The sequence below is a fragment of the Dreissena polymorpha genome, chromosome 8 (assembly GCF_020536995.1).
Source record: "Dreissena polymorpha isolate Duluth1 chromosome 8, UMN_Dpol_1.0, whole genome shotgun sequence".
In the NCBI taxonomy this organism is placed as follows: domain Eukaryota; kingdom Metazoa; phylum Mollusca; class Bivalvia; order Myida; family Dreissenidae; genus Dreissena; species Dreissena polymorpha.
Window position 1 is genome coordinate 14,689,429 of NC_068362.1, and position 18,524 is coordinate 14,707,952.

The following is an 18,524-nucleotide window of genomic DNA, read 5'->3' on the forward strand; positions in this document are numbered from 1 at the left end:
TAAGTTTGTATGGTTTAATTTACCCCAAAACGTATCACTGTTTGATATCCATTTGAGGTTTCATTATATGAAATTCAATGTAAATAGTTATAGATGTACACCGAGAATTATCTATTTTGAACATATTCTTACTTTTGTTCTCAATTTTGCCCTTATAGGCATAATTTTAGGTGAACCCACAACTAATTATTCAAGGCCCAATACAAAAGAACAACAAAAACAACCGATCACCTTCGAGTTTTATTTCACTTTTACATTAGCAAAAGATGGCTTCATCAAACTATCAAGAAATAGTATATGTGTAACAAAACAAACTAATAATTTGAACTGCCGCGCACGTCTTTCAAATGACATCAGTACTAAAGAAAATGTGCAGTAAATTAAGTGAAGATTAAAAACAATAATACCAATATCAGTATTATTACAATTCAGTGGCGTATCAAAGACTAATAGATAATTATAATTTACAACCTTTTTATACATAACGAAGTTCATTTATGTAGTGAATCATTGTTTAACATATAAGACACACGCAACTTTTGTGTAGCATGTAAACGTTTCCATAAAATTGCAATACGTTTGTTGGACTTTGTTTTTTCGTAGACAAACTTGAACATAATAATGTTGTGCATACATTTTATAGCAATTTCAATAAAATAATACTGTTAATAGAATTGATGCATAAGAATAGAATGCCGTGAATCGGTAAAGTCATGTCAAGAATTAAAACTAAAATCGTTGAAATGCCCCTCTAAGTGTATTGTTTAAGTCTTGTTTTAAGTTGGATACTTATTTAACCTTCTTTTAATGATCTCGGTACACAGTATTTATTATTGTTATCATTTAAATGTAAATCTAAATTTAAACTGGCATACAACAATACATTGGTCAAGTCATGCAACGAATTACAATTAAGTAACGTTTAAATACCACTTTAAATGTATTGTATACCTATGCTTTTGTTAGGTGCTGTATTTTTTTTTCAATTTTATCCATACATCTCGTAAACATATGAAAAACAAGGTTATACATTGACAACTTCAACATAACAATTATTGGTAATAAAGTATTTTCATAGTATATTCAATTTCTGCATAAAATTTGAAGCCAATTTTTAGAGATGATGCGAAAATGTCATATAAAAATGAAAAAGAGAAGGACGATAGTAAATTTCCTGAGGTGTTTCAGTAGGAAATAACATAGAAAAGATAAGACGTAAAGGAATACTACGATATAGGCAAAATCATGTTAGAGTGTGACAAATTTCTGTCATTTGTGTTAGTGTAAGTATATTTTATTTCTTTCAAATGCTATAGTTTCTTCAAATTTCATTTTCATTGTGAGAGTTTTTTTGAAAATCTCAATATTTAGAGATTCCTGTCTATTTTTAATACAAAATATATATACTCTTTCATAAGAATCAGTATGTAGTATATTACCATAGTATTTGCCACACGTTTTTGTGTCTCAAAAACTATGAAAAGCACGTTAAGGTCAAAGTTTATATCTTTGCTTTCTAAATAGTATTCAAGATCTCTCATATTGGTTGTACACTATTACATTTATACTTAATATGTATTAAACTTTCTTTATAACTAGCACAGAATGAGCATATATTAGAAGGTTTTAATATATTGTTATACAGGTATGCATTTATACAGGTTATGTAAGTTAGAGAATTATGTATTGAAAGTTGCGTAAGTTATTGTCAGTTGTTGCTTTAAATCGTATATGATATGTGTTCTTTCAATTAATATTATATAGTTATATGAAGTCATGATTCTTTCCCATGTTTGCTGCTGTTTAGTTTGTGGTGCTGTATAATCTAACTTTAACTGATTTTGCTACATTTTTGTGTTTTCATTTAAAAGGTTATTCTTATTTTGCATTTACTTTCAACAAAATATTGGTCAAGTCATGACACGAAATTAATACCGTCGATATGCCCCTTTAAATGTATAGTATACGTCTTGTTTTTAGTCGGACGCTGTATTAACCTACTTTTACTGATATTCCTACACATGATATGTGTTTTCATATACATTACAATCTACGTTTTCATTGGCATATAGCAATACATGTATTAGTATGTTTTTTGCCAGTACCATGAACATGTTTCCACTTTTGTAATTGTATTTTAATAAATGCAGTTAAACTGCAGTTCTGAACAAACGGCCATGGTGGCCTATTTTTTTCTTTCTATATTTTAATTAAGTTATAACTTATTAAACATTTTGGTACATTTGGACAAAATCGAGGTATGTGAAGACATATACATATAAAAATGACTGATAGGCATAATATTAATTTTCATATGTGAAATTCTGATGTTTTTGTTTAAAAAAAAACAACATGAATCACTCTATGTAATTATGTTAAAAAAACATAAATTGAAATAAAGTTAAAATAGTAGTACATATATTGAAATAAATAGAAGTTGTTTTTAAAAGTTTTCTCATTAATTTACTCAATTGTTATAGTTATTTACTTATTTGTAAATTGTTCTTATGCTGAATTAAGCTTGTTGTTCAAAAGCAAATGAAAATTAACAACAAAATTAACATGATTTTTATTTCATTTGTTTTCTATCCACAACAGATGGTTCTTGCTTAATACCGCAAATTATAAAACTCTAGTCATAACAAAAGTTTCAGTAAAAGTGCAGCATACGTCCTTGAAAGGTACACGTTTAGTCATTAGCTAACAGCTTTTGCCGAATACAAGTCCTGATTTGTATATTTGGACATGACAGATCGTAATGTTGTGTATTTTGAATCAAGTGCACGTATGTTTTAGTTATGTCTACAAATAATTAATTGTTATACGAGATCTGCATCCGCCTTCAAAAGTAACGAGAAATGAAAGTTTGCAATATTTATGTGTATAAGCTTCTTGTGGTTTAATCTACGTATAAAAAAAATAACTGTTTGTTTCGTATGGTTAACATTTATAATGAAAGCAGCATGTAGGTTCTATCTGTTGTGTTAAATTCTGTGATCCTGAATGGCCATCGGAAGTTTATTACATTGTTTAAATTGAGTACGATATAACATATATCACAGTCACTATTTACTGACTTAACAAGATGAATATATTCGGAACATACATATGTTGATATTAACATCATACGTTTAACAAACATATATAAGGATTAAAATCTAAGAAACGTTTATCAAAATTCTTTTGAAATTATTGTTGCGTATAATAGCTCTACTTTAAATATATACATACTTTAAATGTAATAGTTAATTTTACTTAACTTGTTGGGCCGAGTACGCAGCGCCACATACAATAAACTGTGTCCGGTAATGTAACAGAATGATGGCTATTTCGACGATCAGATGCAGTTTTTGAGTTTAACATTACTTCAAAAACTAGATATATATTGAATGTAATAAGTATCTGTTAATAAATACGTTTTCAAACCTAATTGATTTAATTATATGTGTACAAATTAAGATCAACTAAAATATAATAAATATATGTTCAAGTTATGAATAATTGTACGCTACGTACGAGCTAGTAATATAAGAACAAAAAAGGGGGTTCACATTTAATGTAAGTTGATATAGACTATTTAATGTCCGATTCCAAAAATCCAGGCACGTCCTGATCGAGGTAAGGTTGAAGATCTGTATTACACATATATATTCTGTTGGCACCTGTATCAAAAGTATTAAAGCACAATTTGGTTTCAAAATGTTGAAAATTGTAGAGTTCGTAGGGTATGCTAATGATTAAATTTCTCCTAAACTCAATCTAATACATATACTAAATGTATACTTACGTGCAATTGAGCTTAAAAATACTTATAACAGAATATTAAGTACAAAGTCTTAGTGTTCTTAAAATTAATTTCAGTCGATACGTTATCTCAGTAAAAATGCAAATTTACTTTCCAGTTAAAGTTTTATTGGTCTTTTTATCACTATAACTTATGTTAATTACATAATACGCATTATCCAACTCAGTTACACCTGTAATTAAATAACAATTCATTCTTAATTTTTCGCATTCTGGAAAAAATGGAACCAGTTTTCTTTTTCCATATTTTCCCATATTGTATGATTAAAATTTGATCTTACCAACATAAGGTCGTATTGCTGTTTTCCGCGTTTTGGGGTCTTTTGCCATTTTATCTGGGTCGGTCTGATATTCACATTCGATTTCCATCGCTTTGGCATTTCCTTTCATAATAAACTGCAAAGTCTGTCGCATTGTTTTATGTTCAACAGGCTGTCTGTAAAAACAATAATGCAATTTATATATATCGGGTTTGCTTGCAACTCAAGCATTAACGTCGTTTAACAATTTTACGAATAATAAAATTCCACATACCAAACCTAACATAGATTAACATCTGATATACATAAAATAAGCAAATTCGTTGAATTGATATTCCCCGCCAATATGCTTCTGGACACAAAAGTGTAATATTTGACACTCACAAAAGCATTTTTCAAGACACAAAGGTTCATAACTCCGTTATTAACAGATGGTGTACAATGCCATTTGGCGTGCATCATCCCTTTATCCATATATACAGTCGGTTGGTGTATAACGGATAGCTAAGGACGTCGAGTCTCATTTCAACGTGTCTCTCTAAACTATAAATCTTAACATAAATACAAGTATTTTGCAAAAAACGTTTAATCTATCCGTTACTCACTAAAATCCGCTATACACCAATCGACTGTACTCACACCAAGTTTCAATGAAATCCGCCAAAGCACTTCCAAGATATAGCTCCGGATGGACGGACAGACGGACGGAAAGACGGAAGAACGAACGGAAGGACGGACAACGCCAAAACAATATCCCTCTGCCGATGGCGGGGATAATAAACTTTCAAAACAGTAAGCGAATATTTTTTGTATTTATTATTTAACAATGTTAGCTCACTGCAAATCATCCATTGATCCCTTAAGGAAAAATATAGCAACTAAGAACACTCTCATATTTCCATATGATTGACCAACCTATTGCAAACATTAACTACAAACGTTTTCTTCATCAAGATTACAATGAAAGTGTTATACAAACACGAATTACACCTAGTAGTATTTGGTGCTCATAATTACAAGATCCGTCGTTGTTTACCTGGGTTGATCAAGTACGGCGTGATGCGTTTTATCTTTTACAAGAATCTCATACAGATTAGTTGTATACTCGTCCGTTTCATCGAGCTCCGTTTCCCCTCTTGCTGCAGCCCAGTAAATGGTTTTCATTCTCAATTCACCATTTACCTCCTTGGTAAATTTAGGAGGACATGATTTTCTGTGCTCTTCAAACAACAAAAGTTGAACATCCATATTAGCCTTTACCTGTCGGGAAAATAGATGGCATTAAAACAGCTTTAAGTTTGCAACATATATTCAGTCCGATTTTATTAACAAACGATTACAATTTAAAATTACAGTTATCAATCGTAAAAATGCGCACTTAGAATTGTTTTTTTCCTTTAAGTCACAACTAAATGTATTAGTATAGTATAACGTAAAGAAACTCTGAAATATGGGCTTGGCCATGTGAGGTCCAAATTTTCGTTAAAACATTAGATTAACATTTATCATATATCATATATGTCGATATCATACATGCAGAGAACCTTTTTTAACTTTCATTCGTTCTTTTTGTTTGATACATAAGTTACATAGTTTACATGTTTCAAATCTCAATAAATTACGTCTCTATCGCTTTTGTCGGATTGGTCTGGAAAATCAATCTCAGAAACAACCAGCTTTTCTTTCGTGTGCCTCTTATTACATCTTCTTTCGAATTCTTCAAGTGTTCCAATAACGTTCTCATACACTCTGTACAGCATTTCCTTACTGGCTGCCGAAATATAAATACATATAAAGTAGTTGAATACACAATAGAGATTATGCATGTTGATATTTGTTAGCGTATAAACAGTGCCAACATGATTAATTTATTAGCTGCTTTCGTATCTGCGTTTGCATTAATGTTAATATGTTCATATGTAGAACGACAAAAAGATAACGACTGTAAACGATCACTGCTAAAAGGGATACACTACACTCTCAAATTTCAGTTCATTAAAAAACATTATATTATTAAAACAGATTTGAAAAGGCAAGTTTTCACTTTTCACACCATAACAGCTCTAATGGACTTATTTCAATTATGCACTGTTGCCCTGAGTTTGAAGTACATTAAAAAAGTACTACTTTTATACGTTTGGAATGTTTTGCTGGAATGTTTTTACGTTTTAACTAACCAAGTATATCACCGCTGTGTTATTGAGACGCAAGTAGCTGACACAATTGTTTTTGTAAAGTGAAACAAGATCGCGTATATTGAACATTTGAGACGGAATTAAACTAGTATGTACCCTGCAAATAGTCATGCCGAAAGCAGTTTTCAAGTAACATTACAGAAGCGCTTTTGTACCATTATTTTAAAGTTGTGTTAGCCAGCGTGGCAGCCAATATATATAATTTGACATGTGTCCTCGTTAAATAACTTATCAAACATATGTTCTCTGAATAACAGATTACCAACAATCTTATTTAGATTATGTCCTTTCAGGCTATAGCGGAGCAATATAAATGTATTATTTTCACAAATCATAGGATACAAACAGTTATTGTGCCAAAGTTCCCTGTTGATGACGCGTTACAACAAACATGCCATCATTACGGATTTTACCCGTCTGTTAGCTGTTGTTTGTTGGTATCGCTTATCTTAAAACATATGCAACAACGCTTTAACTCTCGTGAACATAAAAGTTGTGAATTCAACTAAGCGAGCGGTCATTTGTCATTTTTAGCCTTTTACTTTATTATAGATGGACCGCTGTCCTGTTGACAATGATGTATTAAACGTTTCAACATTTGTTTTAAAACCAAATGCGTGCGAAACTTTCAGGTTACTTCATTAAGTATGAATCGATGATGGAATTTATCAAAAAAGTGATTTATTTTTATTAAATTTGAAGTTATTTTGGGTCAAGAATATAATAAATTCGAGTTGACAGTTACGTTAGACATATATTGAAACGATTTGAATGTATTTTCTGTTGTGCTGCATTCAAGTCCAAGCCTTATTGTCAGTTGTAAAAACGCATTGATATTTTTGCCGATTTTATAAATATGTAAAATTTGAAATCCTAGTGTTAGGCTTATTTTTGTAACCCGTCCCGCCTACAATCCAATTTATATCCTTGTGTGTGTGCAACCCGCTGTAAGCAATGGGATTCAGCTTCAATTGTTTTATGTAAATGAGCAAGTCATGTGTGTAAGAAGCTGATTACAACAAGTACAGGTTTTGATATAACGGCTTTAATGTGTGTATTATTGTTATAACTAAACTATGTGAACAATACATCTTGTGTACCCATTGTTCAGAGACAAAGTTAATCAAAGATTTCAAGCTAAAGAATGCCCACTCTATCGGAGACATAGTTGGAACGTATGTCACAAAATGGCATGTTTGATGCATCAACAAAGCCAGCTAAACTTAATTACAGTTATTAGCATAACACAACTTACACTGTATTCACAAAGAATCTTTACTTGAAGATAACGTCAATCATACCAGTAAACACATCTTTAGTTATGATAAACCATACGCGACATTGTCCTGTGATTATCACACAGAAGGGTTGATGAAACATAAACCTGCTGTAGATCAACAGCGGTTTTGCATGTTAATACGATGCCATTTGGTATACGTAATAATTCAGGAAAATGAGTGTCAGTCGAGTTGATATAATATCCTTAAACTATATGTCATTCTTTAATAAATTTCGAATAAATATTGCAATTTGGATAGTTGCTAAGAAAACAGTGCAGACAATAATTAAAAAGCCGGATAACATATTTATAGGGCTACAATATACAGAGTGAAATACACCAGGAAATGACTTAAAGGGGGTATATCTTCACTATTTCCGAAATAGATATGTGTGTTAACACAATACATATTCGAGCAGAACAATGTTTTTAACGATGAAATGTTAAATAAATAAATCATAATACTCAACAAAATCCTCCCAGGAAAATCAAACACACGCGTACAATAATAACTTTAATAAAAAGACTACTACACTAAAGTACCGTTATCGATAGTGAGCATTAGTATATCGGTTCTTAATGTACATTTCCTTCCTAACGATTATCATTATACTTCCATTTCTACTTGAGATATTCCCGTGCCCACATAAAGTGCCAACGTGGACATCATTTTATTTTTATATTGAGCGTAAATGGAATTTTGCATACTAACACTAGAAAAACGAACTTTTTTTCATAATGTAAACTACAGTTTTAACCGTCGATATTCTTCGAATACCAAGTGGACTATTTACATGCTATATTGAGTGAAATTAGAACTACATTAATGTTGTATTATATTTTGAATCAGTATTTATATAATTCAAGAGATCAAACTATGTAAATGGTATACGGAAAGAAAACATTTGTTTACACAATGAAATGTTTAATTACAACATCAGATTCACCTTCCTTTTGCCGTGCAAGTTGGTCCTGTTTTTGTGTTTGCACTGGATATAACTTGTTTGAGTTCGGTTGTAAAATTTCATCGCTATAATATGAGCCTGGTGTTTGAGTTTTTAGTTGATCCTTTGCTGCAAGGAAACACCATTAGTATATTTGTATTCACTTCTTGCAATAAATCATTGTTAACTGCATGGAAAACAAACTCATGTACATATTAACAACACACACTTTTAAAACAATAATAATATTAAGAGGTTGTATTGTTTTAAGTTTTTTGTTTTTGTTTTGTTCGTTCAATATGACTATTCCGATGTTATAGTTGATGTCGAAAGTATTTTCATAAGCTTGAAGCTGATATCGGAACTTAATTATGTTGTTTATACGAAATATTCAAATATGCCTGTTTTGCCTACCGTCTTGCCCGCCGTCTTGAAGTTTGTCGTTTTCCTCATCGCCTTTCGGGGTAGAAGTGTGTGGCCGTTTACTTTAAAAACGATAGTTTTTACATTCTCATCAGAAATAATTGTATTACTCGTAACGACAATTTTGTTAACTGAACCAATGTGTATTTGCGTGCGCCTGCAAAGATTATTACATTCAAATATGCAATTGTTCTGTGTTTGTTTTTAACAAATGCATGCGGTCATTATCACTCTAATCAATTGATGCTATTTGACAAGAATGAAGGCACAGTATCATATCATTTTGATACTGTGTTGTGGCCAGATGGGGACGGGTATCCTGACACATATTGACAGTGCGAATGTTATATTCCGCCTTCTTTGCAGGGTGAATTCAAACAACAACATTCATTTTTACTTATCGATATTGCTCTGAAATAACAATTCTTAACAAGAATATTTCCACATAGTTATGAAATGCTATGCTTATTAAACATCAAAAATGTTGTAATTGTTTGCTTCTTTAAAAATTTAAGAAGCAAGAACGGGAAAACTATATACTTCGATAAATTAGAAATTGGCACACCCGCTTCAATTTTTTAAACGTACCTAAAAGCACCTGTGAAACTTTCTAAACGCGGAATTTACAGGGACTTTTTACTTCTATACTTCATTTAAGCCCGTGTAAGTGCGTATGGAATTATTTTGGTGATATAATAAGTGGCTCATTACCTATATAGATCAGGCTCACTACCCATATAGATCAAACATAAATAAAGATTAATATAGTATAAATTGCAAGCGGATAGAAAGGGGTTCATTATTATATTAATACAAGTATGACCTATAAGCACGCGGTGAAGATTGTCTGGTAGTAAAAAAATAACGTTAAATGTCTTAAAAAATGACTGAAAATAACCTTAAATACCCTCTTGTAAAGATATATGAGCACATATTAATATGGGTTTGTTCTCTAACGCAGTTAACATCGTCAAAGACCTGTGACGATTTTATGGACGCTCATAAGTATCGGTTCATTTTGATAGTTATAAAATGAAAAAAAGGTTGTATAAGCATCCTGACACGACGCATGCTGATAGTTGTCCATTTCTTCCTCAATGCAGTTAAGACCAACTGATCATATGTAAATGTTAACTGTGCGCCGACCGATAGGAGTACATGCTTAACGGGAATTTAATGCATTTTGCCGAATGAGAACAAATTATTGTATTATGAGAAATACTCAATACCTATTCAGATTTTATAAACGTATATGTGTAGTAGTCAATGAATACTAACTTGCTGCAGATTAGTAGGGGTACATTACCATTTGCAAATTATGAACCAAGTAATAGAGGCTAATGACTTCCAAATTTCATCGAAATCGAGCCGCAAAACAATCAATACATGTGCACAATTAATCTTCATTTTCATATCATAGATCACATACTTGTCTGCATATAATATTGATCACGGGATTATGGATATTCACCGAATTATTTAGTTGTGCTTAACACCAGACTGGTCATATCAACGTGTTAATAAAATACTAATTAATGCCTATAGTACACAGGATATATCATTAATCATTAATCTATGCGCAATAATATTACATATCATTTATATTTAACTTGTAACTCAAATACCATTTTATACTCATATCGACTCAGAAATCGTAAGCCCGACAATTAAAATTTGAAATTCGCTTTAAAAGGGCAAATTAAATCTACAGCGATAATTAACTGTATTGAAACAACATTCACATATTTTATGGAATGAACATTGTAGTACCATCGAAACATTGGCAATGTGACTATATTTACAATCTGGCAGATTTGTATTTATATATATATGATAAGGAAATGATACATGAAGGCGGACTACATACTTCAAATACGGACAGACCATTACATGTTGATATTTACCAATATGAATTGATATCTACTTATTGTTGATATGATCGCGTTTTGTATTTACCCATTATCTCTAGAAAGAGTAAACTGATACGGTGATACTATTCATGTTATAGTTTAAATTAAACAAAGAAACATTTTTTGTGTGAAATTAAACAAAATAATTTACCTTTCATTACGCTTCGGTTCTGTGTTATATACTTGATTGAGTGCGCCATCATGGGTTGGTGCGTGCTTGCCTTTGTTATTTTCTGCGACGTTCGATTTGCTCGTGCTATTAAAAATATTATTTTCATTACCAATGTGAGTTTACATGCGATTACAAAATATACGCATTTATTGGCATTACGTTAAGCGCCCTTTATGTTCGCGTGCTATAGAAAGGTATAACTGGTTTTTATGCCAGTGTTCGTTCGCAAAATCCAATTACTGTTAATTCTTAAAAACGCATTCGCATAATTTGTATTGAATAACGTGACAATTTTACCGTCAGAATCACAATAATCCAACATTATATTTCTTTGTTTAACACCTAGTAACACCTACATTATGATTCAATCAAATATTAAATGTATATAAAAATGCAAACAACTTAATCTTCAACAATATGTACTTAACGCATGCTATATCTGAATATTGATTAATTAGCTTGAAATTGTTGGTCGATTTTAGCATAGGCTGTTTCGTTATTGTTTTTTTTGTGACGTTCAGTTCTCTTTCTCTATTTTATAATATACTATTCAGTATCAAGATGTTTTCACACGCAGTGCGAATAAACCAGATGCTTAAAGACATCGAGGTAAACTTACTCTCCATATTAATTAGCCAAAGAAAACCTATACATGGTTTCCATGTTAGTATTCGTTATAATATCATGCTTAACAAACAATAAATACTTTTCTTTTTTTTACAATTTAAAACTGAATAACTTAAGGTAATATACTTTTCGGAAATTGTTACTGGAAATGATGAGAATAACTCATATTTGTTTTATTTTCTTGTCATATCCCCTTGTGAATAACATATACAATATGAACAAAATACAACTGTCAATTTCACGTGTTTGTACAAATCGATCCGATACATTTTTAGCAATACACATTTCCTTGATACGTGTTTATAAAAACTAGAAAACCAAAGATTGAATGAAGAAATTATTTTGTGCATAGTAATATTACTTAAATGTTCATATCAGACCTGCATCGACTTTTATTTAAATATGATAAGGAAATTATACATAAAGTCTGACTATATAGGGCCTATACGGATGGACCATTTACATGTCGATACAGTATTTACCAATATGATTTGATATCTGCTTTTTGTTGATATGATCTCGTTTTATTTTCACCCATTATCTCTAGAAAGAGTATACCGGAACAGTGATTATATTCATATTAAGTTAAATTTAAAAAAGAAACATTTTGCTATTTGAAATTAAAAAAAAATACTTACCTTTCAAAACGCTTCGGTTCTGTGTTATTTTCTTGATTGACTGCGTCATCATTGGTTTGTGCGTGTTTGCCCTTGTCATTTTCTGCGACGTTCGATTCGCTTATGCTATATACAATATTATTATCATTACCAATGTGAGTTTACATACAATTTAAAAAATACGCACTTATTGGCATAAGTTAAGCGCACTTTATGTTCGCGTGCTATAGAAAGGTATAATTGGTTTCCATGCCAGTGTTCGTTCGCGAATTCAGATGATTGTTAATTCTGAAAATCGCATCGACAGCATAATTTGCATTACAAAACTCGTGACAATTTTATCGTCAGAATCACAATAATTCAACAAAATATTTCTTTATTGCGCCCGATTATATACAGAGTATTAATGTTTTAAGTATTACCTACACTATGACCCAATCCAATATCAAAATTATATTTTTTTAAATGCGGAAAACTATATCTTCAGCAATACGTCCTTAACGAATGCTATATCTGAATATTAATTAATCAGCTTGAAATGGTTTGTCGATTTTAGCGTTTACTGTTTTGGCTTTGTTATTTTCTGAGACGTTCAGTTCCCTTTCTCTATTTTATAATATATTATTCAGCATCATGTTTCTTTCTCACGCAATGCGAACAAACCAGATACCTATAGACATCGAGGCAAACGCTGTCTACATATTAATAAGCCAAAGAAAACCTTTAAATAGTGTCCATGTTAGTATTCGTTATCATATCATGCTTAACAACCAATAAAAGCTGTTCATGTTTTACAATTTGAAACTAAATAAATAGTGGTAATTTAATATTCGGCATTTCTAAACATAAATCGAAAATTGTTACTGGAAATTATAAGAATTACTCATTTCTATTTTATTTTCTTGTTATATCCTCTTGTGAAAAACATGTACAATATGAACAAAATACAACTGTCAATTTCACGTGTTTGTTCAAATCGATCTGATTTAGCATTTTTAGCAATACACATTTCCTTAAAACGAGCTTATAAAAAATTATTATACCATAGATTGAGTGTAGAAATTGTTTGTTTATAATAATATTACTTAAATGATGATATAAGACTTGCATCGATTTAACCTATTAAGTATAACAATACATAAATACGACCATTCGGAGATCACGGAGTAAGTGCACAGTAGTTTTGCCATTTGATAAGTTGTTTTGAATGCCGCTGACTTAAAGCTGTAGTTTACATGACCATATAATACAGTAATGCCCTACCATTCACATTTTACTTACTTTAATGTAATGCATTCTTATTCATATATACAACTGAGTAATAGTTTGGCGGTGCGAATGGTGCAACCACATGTTTTTTAATTACTCCAATGTCTACACCCACGCAACTAACGATTTTGTCTTGATGTTTGTGAAAGTTGGGATGTGTAGTAAGCGCAGTAATTTGTATAATTATTATGCTTATGGCCTATATATGTTTATAAACACAAACTATCAATATGTTCTAAATATGTAATAGTATTGAAAAAAAAACCCAGTTGTTTACATTAATTATGGTGGTAACTATTTTCTGCTTAAATCAGTATTTGACCATCTGTCAAACAAGCGTATTATAGCGACATAGTGCATTATCTTTAAGACATTCGAACGCGATATTTATTATAAATCATCAGCAAATTGTCAAAATATTAAAATGTCGTATTAACCACAAAATAAGGTCTCCGTGGCGTAGTGGATATGGTGTCCGCCTAGTGATCGGGAGTTCTTGAGTTCGATCTCCACTGTGGAAGTGTTCTTTAGATCTCCCTGTAAGACACTAAGTACAGGTTCTTGGCCCAGGAAACGGACACGAGAGGTTCGATAAGCCTTCGATGCTTTCGATGCAATCGAGCTAAAATCAATAGGTTTAAACTAACTACAAAATATAACAACAGACACGAGTTAACTTTATAAGTGAAAATACATTATAATCAGAAAACAATGGTATAACGTTCAGTTGAAGTATAATACGATACAGCAATAATTATACTATAAAAAAGTCGCGAAATTGAAAACGTTTACTTATCGAAAGAGACTCCTTCTGGGGCATCGTCTGATATGATCTCAGTGAATCCATAGCTTTTTGTACTCAAAAATAAAAGCGGATGTTGAAAAATTGTTATAAATTTATTATGACTTTTCGACATATTGTTGTTTTAGACAAAACAGGTAGAAGCCATACAACTAAACTGTTATAAACGGGTTCTTTATACGATTATCATTTTACGTTTGATTTGGATAATTACACTATCGTTCTTTTTTCTGATAAAGCACCTTAAACATATACCGAATATAATCAGATTACTACGTTTACAAAATAAAAAAATAACACTTTTATTTTAAGACATTGAAACAGTTCTTACCTGTCAACGCAAGTTCCATTTTGATCTATGGGATCTTCTTCTTCCGTTTTCTTCTTTTTGTATGGACACCAATTGCCCATTTCTATATTGCACACTGTACTGAAAGCGAATGCACTCGATTAAGCTAATTCAAACTCCATTTCGTTATCACAATGTCCTAATAACCGTTTGCGACTCATGCGTGCATTCAGTGTATATGATAAATTGATTGAAGCTAATTTGTTTGCATATTTCAACAAACGAAGTCATTTTATAAAACGTTATTTTAACTCTTTTGAATACTGGCTATGAAAGGTTCAGAAGAAACAGCAAATAAGTATTTATAACATTAAAATTAAACGTATACAAAATATCTCATTTTGAAAAAATGAATAAAAAAAACGATTGAACATATTATCTGGGTACGTCTTAAACAAACATTTTCCGCGCACGATTGTTTTCATCTGTTAGCATATATACTTTTTGCTGTTATAAAGCATACACGTATTTTATAGTTTATATACGAACTTCTCGTTGTATCACAAAATATAACGACAACAACAGAACTCTATAAATTATTCAATCGTTTCGCGTTGCAACGCTTTATAATTTTCAGGTTTTTATATCGTACAGATGCATGGTAAATGTTCAGCATTACTGTTTCCTCAATAATATTATAACTACAACGAACATTTGCGAATCTGAAACTTTTTTTATTATTTTAATTTACCAAAACGTAAACAGGCCCCTCTAAATTACTAACACTAAAGCTACCCGGAAGATATTGCCAATTGGAATGTCACATTCCAAATAACAAATCTCTGGATAGATTGGTCGAGTTATTAATTGTGGGCCTATACACATCACTTGAAGTCTAGGAAGATTCAGTTTTGACCCTATATGAAGTTGCATGATTTCAACAATCCTTGTAGACTACCACAGTACGATGTCAAACACAAATTGGTCAAGCTTTGATCTTTCCGCTGTCAGAGGAAAATATATTGTATGCAATTAATAATAGTCTTTATGAAGTATTTTGTTCCCCTGGGGCTTGGCAAGTATTGAATCTATTGGAATGATTTGAACAAACTTTAAAGGATCCCTAAACGATAATAATACCATTTTTCCTGTTAAATTATATCAAATTAACCTGCATATACTTTCCTTCAATGTCTTAATAGTCAAAACCTACCAAAGTTTATCCAAACAACTATATCATAACAAAACGTATATAATTGCTTAATCCCTAAATTACCCTTGTGTACGTGTCTGTATTTTTAGTAATTTTTAAATCTCTGTTTTTGACATAAGTCTGCAATATACCACATCTAGAGCATTAAACACAAGAATTTATAGCCGTGAAATATTTTGACGTTTATACTCAAAACAATTGTGTAAACATCATGAGAAAAACATACTTATCCTATATGTCTACCATTCTGATAATACGTTCTGGTCATCGTCGTTAGTTTTATCCGGGTACAGGCCTTGCAATTGACATTGGAGATACGGATCGGGATTGTAATCTTGCACACATGTTAATTTGAACATGTCTACCATGTAATCTTATAATTTTATAAACAAAGTAATATAACAGACACGAAACCATACATTAAGCTTGATAGTTAACCACTAAGTGGGATAAACTTGTGGATGATGGTATAACGTTCTTTTTATATAAATACGTTTCAAGTTTAATACACATTAGTGTTCCACTATTGAAGTATGAACCCACTCGGTACAAAATACAACGCTAACCAGATCACTAAAATTGCAACATTTATTTAATAGACGAGTAGTGTATTTTTCCGTTAGTTTAAGGCGATATTTTGCACATACATACGACCATGTTTTCACAACTGTTTGCCCATATTTGGATGATGGTTGTGCACAACATATGCCATAAAACGAATTATTATTGCAAAACATAAAGTATATAGTGACGCAGACAAATTTTCTTCATTATTTAACCTAAAAGATTTGATGTAAAAATCGTTTACACAATAAAATTAGTATATGTATTATGTCCAAAAATTCATTTTTTACATAAATGGAAATGTAATTAAAACGAAAACATTTTCCGCATAATATTTACCCCTAGTATACTTAACGAAACGTTAATTGCAAATTATGACCTTCTATTGCATGCATATCATAAATCGAAGACTAAACAAATTAATCACATACTAAAGATATCAGTTTTACATTGGTCTGGGGATTGAAAATAATTTTAGATTTTAAGATACATGCACGTTAATTAAACACCTCATTCATGCGATAACGATATACAACGATTGCAAAGATAAAACAATGTGTCAAGCAGTACCACATTAAATGTTATATATAAACTTTGTTTCAGTGTAACGTCGATGCAGGCTTAAGCATTGATGATTTTACTTTCATTTTGTTGCTTTTTGCTGATGATATTATAATTATGTAAAAACCCTGAAAAAAACTCGGCATTTAAAACTGTATTTTTATATTGATGTACATGGGGTTAAACTATAAATACATCAAAACCACAAATAATGGTTTTCCGAAAACGCGGAGCGTTATAAGCAAACGACAAATGTACCTATAATAGCAAACATATTGAAGTAGTTGATGATTTTAACTATCTAGGTACTATCTTAATAAATCGTGGCATTAAAGCCTCAATAAAACGAATTATTATTGCAAAACATAAAGTATATAGTGACGCAGACAAATTTTCTTCATTATTTAACCTAAAAGATTTGATGTAAAAATCGTTTACACAATAAAATTAGTATATGTATTATGTCCAAAAATTCATTTTTTACATAAATGGAAATGTAATTAAAACGAAAACATTTTCCGCATAATATTTACCCCTAGTATACTTAACGAAACGTTAATTGCAAATTATGACCTTCTATTGCATGCATATCATAAATCGAAGACTAAACAAATTAATCACATACTAAAGATATCAGTTTTACATTGGTCTGGGGATTGAAAATAATTTTAGATTTTAAGATACATGCACGTTAATTAAACACCTCATTCATGCGATAACGATATACAACGATTGCAAAGATAAAACAATGTGTCAAGCAGTACCACATTAAATGTTATATATAAACTTTGTTTCAGTGTAACGTCGATGCAGGCTTAAGCATTGATGATTTTACTTTCATTTTGTTGCTTTTTGCTGATGATATTATAATTATGTAAAAACCCTGAAAAAAACTCGGCATTTAAAACTGTATTTTTATATTGATGTACATGGGGTTAAACTATAAATACATCAAAACCACAAATAATGGTTTTCCGAAAACGCGGAGCGTTATAAGCAAACGACAAATGTACCTATAATAGCAAACATATTGAAGTAGTTGATGATTTTAACTATCTAGGTACTATCTTAATAAATCGTGGCATTTTTGTAAAAGAATAATATTAGTTTAAAATTAAAGACACTGACACTTAACTTCATTAATGGCAAGAAAAAAGGATATCAAATGTAAACAACCCTGAATGATTACTGGTTTGTTAACGTATTCGAAAATTATCACTTTGTTAACATATGAAGTAGTAAACTGTTTAAAACAATAATGGTTTTACACACTCGAAAGTCAAGTATTAATAATGTACAACGAATTTGAATTATCGTTTGAAATTAAAAATATTTAGATGTCTTACCTAAAAGCCTCAACTTTTACTTCTTTAGATGTCCTGTAATCCTGATAGAATTCAAATGGGAAGGTTCAGTAATAACCAAACAGAGCAAGGAAATAAAATAATATATTGCGGTTGTAACTCACTAGACATAGAAGATGAATACCATTTTTATATTTATTAAATCATATTATTTCAAGCGACAATCAGCATAAATTTCTAAGCCTTATGAGAACATGTACAAAAACAAGACGTTATTACTTATCTTTGTGC

At 30.9% G+C, this 18,524-nt stretch overlaps 1 protein-coding gene across 1 annotated transcript; it reads right to left on the reverse strand.

Moving 5' to 3' along the window:
- Positions 1-227: 227 nt before the first annotated feature.
- On the reverse strand, positions 228-15,823 carry LOC127841183 (uncharacterized). The gene is made up of 10 exons (XM_052369844.1): positions 15,805-15,823; positions 14,634-14,732; positions 12,253-12,357; positions 10,967-11,071; positions 8,897-8,967; positions 8,486-8,611; positions 5,687-5,835; positions 5,101-5,324; positions 4,086-4,240; positions 228-3,662 (listed from the first exon to the last, which is right to left on the reverse strand). Exons 2-10 carry the CDS (start codon positions 14,711-14,713, stop codon positions 3,574-3,576), a joined length of 1,104 nt encoding a protein of 367 aa, XP_052225804.1. The 5' UTR covers positions 14,714-14,732; positions 15,805-15,823; the 3' UTR covers positions 228-3,573.
- Positions 15,824-18,524: the final 2,701 nt, after the last annotated feature.

Excerpts from the sequence above, each read along its gene's own strand:
- LOC127841183 (XM_052369844.1), bottom strand. The coding sequence starts at position 14,713 with ATGGGCAATTGGTGTCCATACAAAAAGAAGAAAACGGAAGAAGAAGAT. Across the intron at positions 11,072-12,252 it reads GAACCGAAGCGTTTTGAAAG|CACGAGCAAATCGAACGTCG; the intron begins GTAAGTATTTTT and ends TATTTTTAATAG. Across the intron at positions 4,241-5,100 it reads GCCGTACTTGATCAACCCAG|ACAGCCTGTTGAACATAAAA; the intron begins GTAAACAACGAC and ends TTGTTTTTACAG.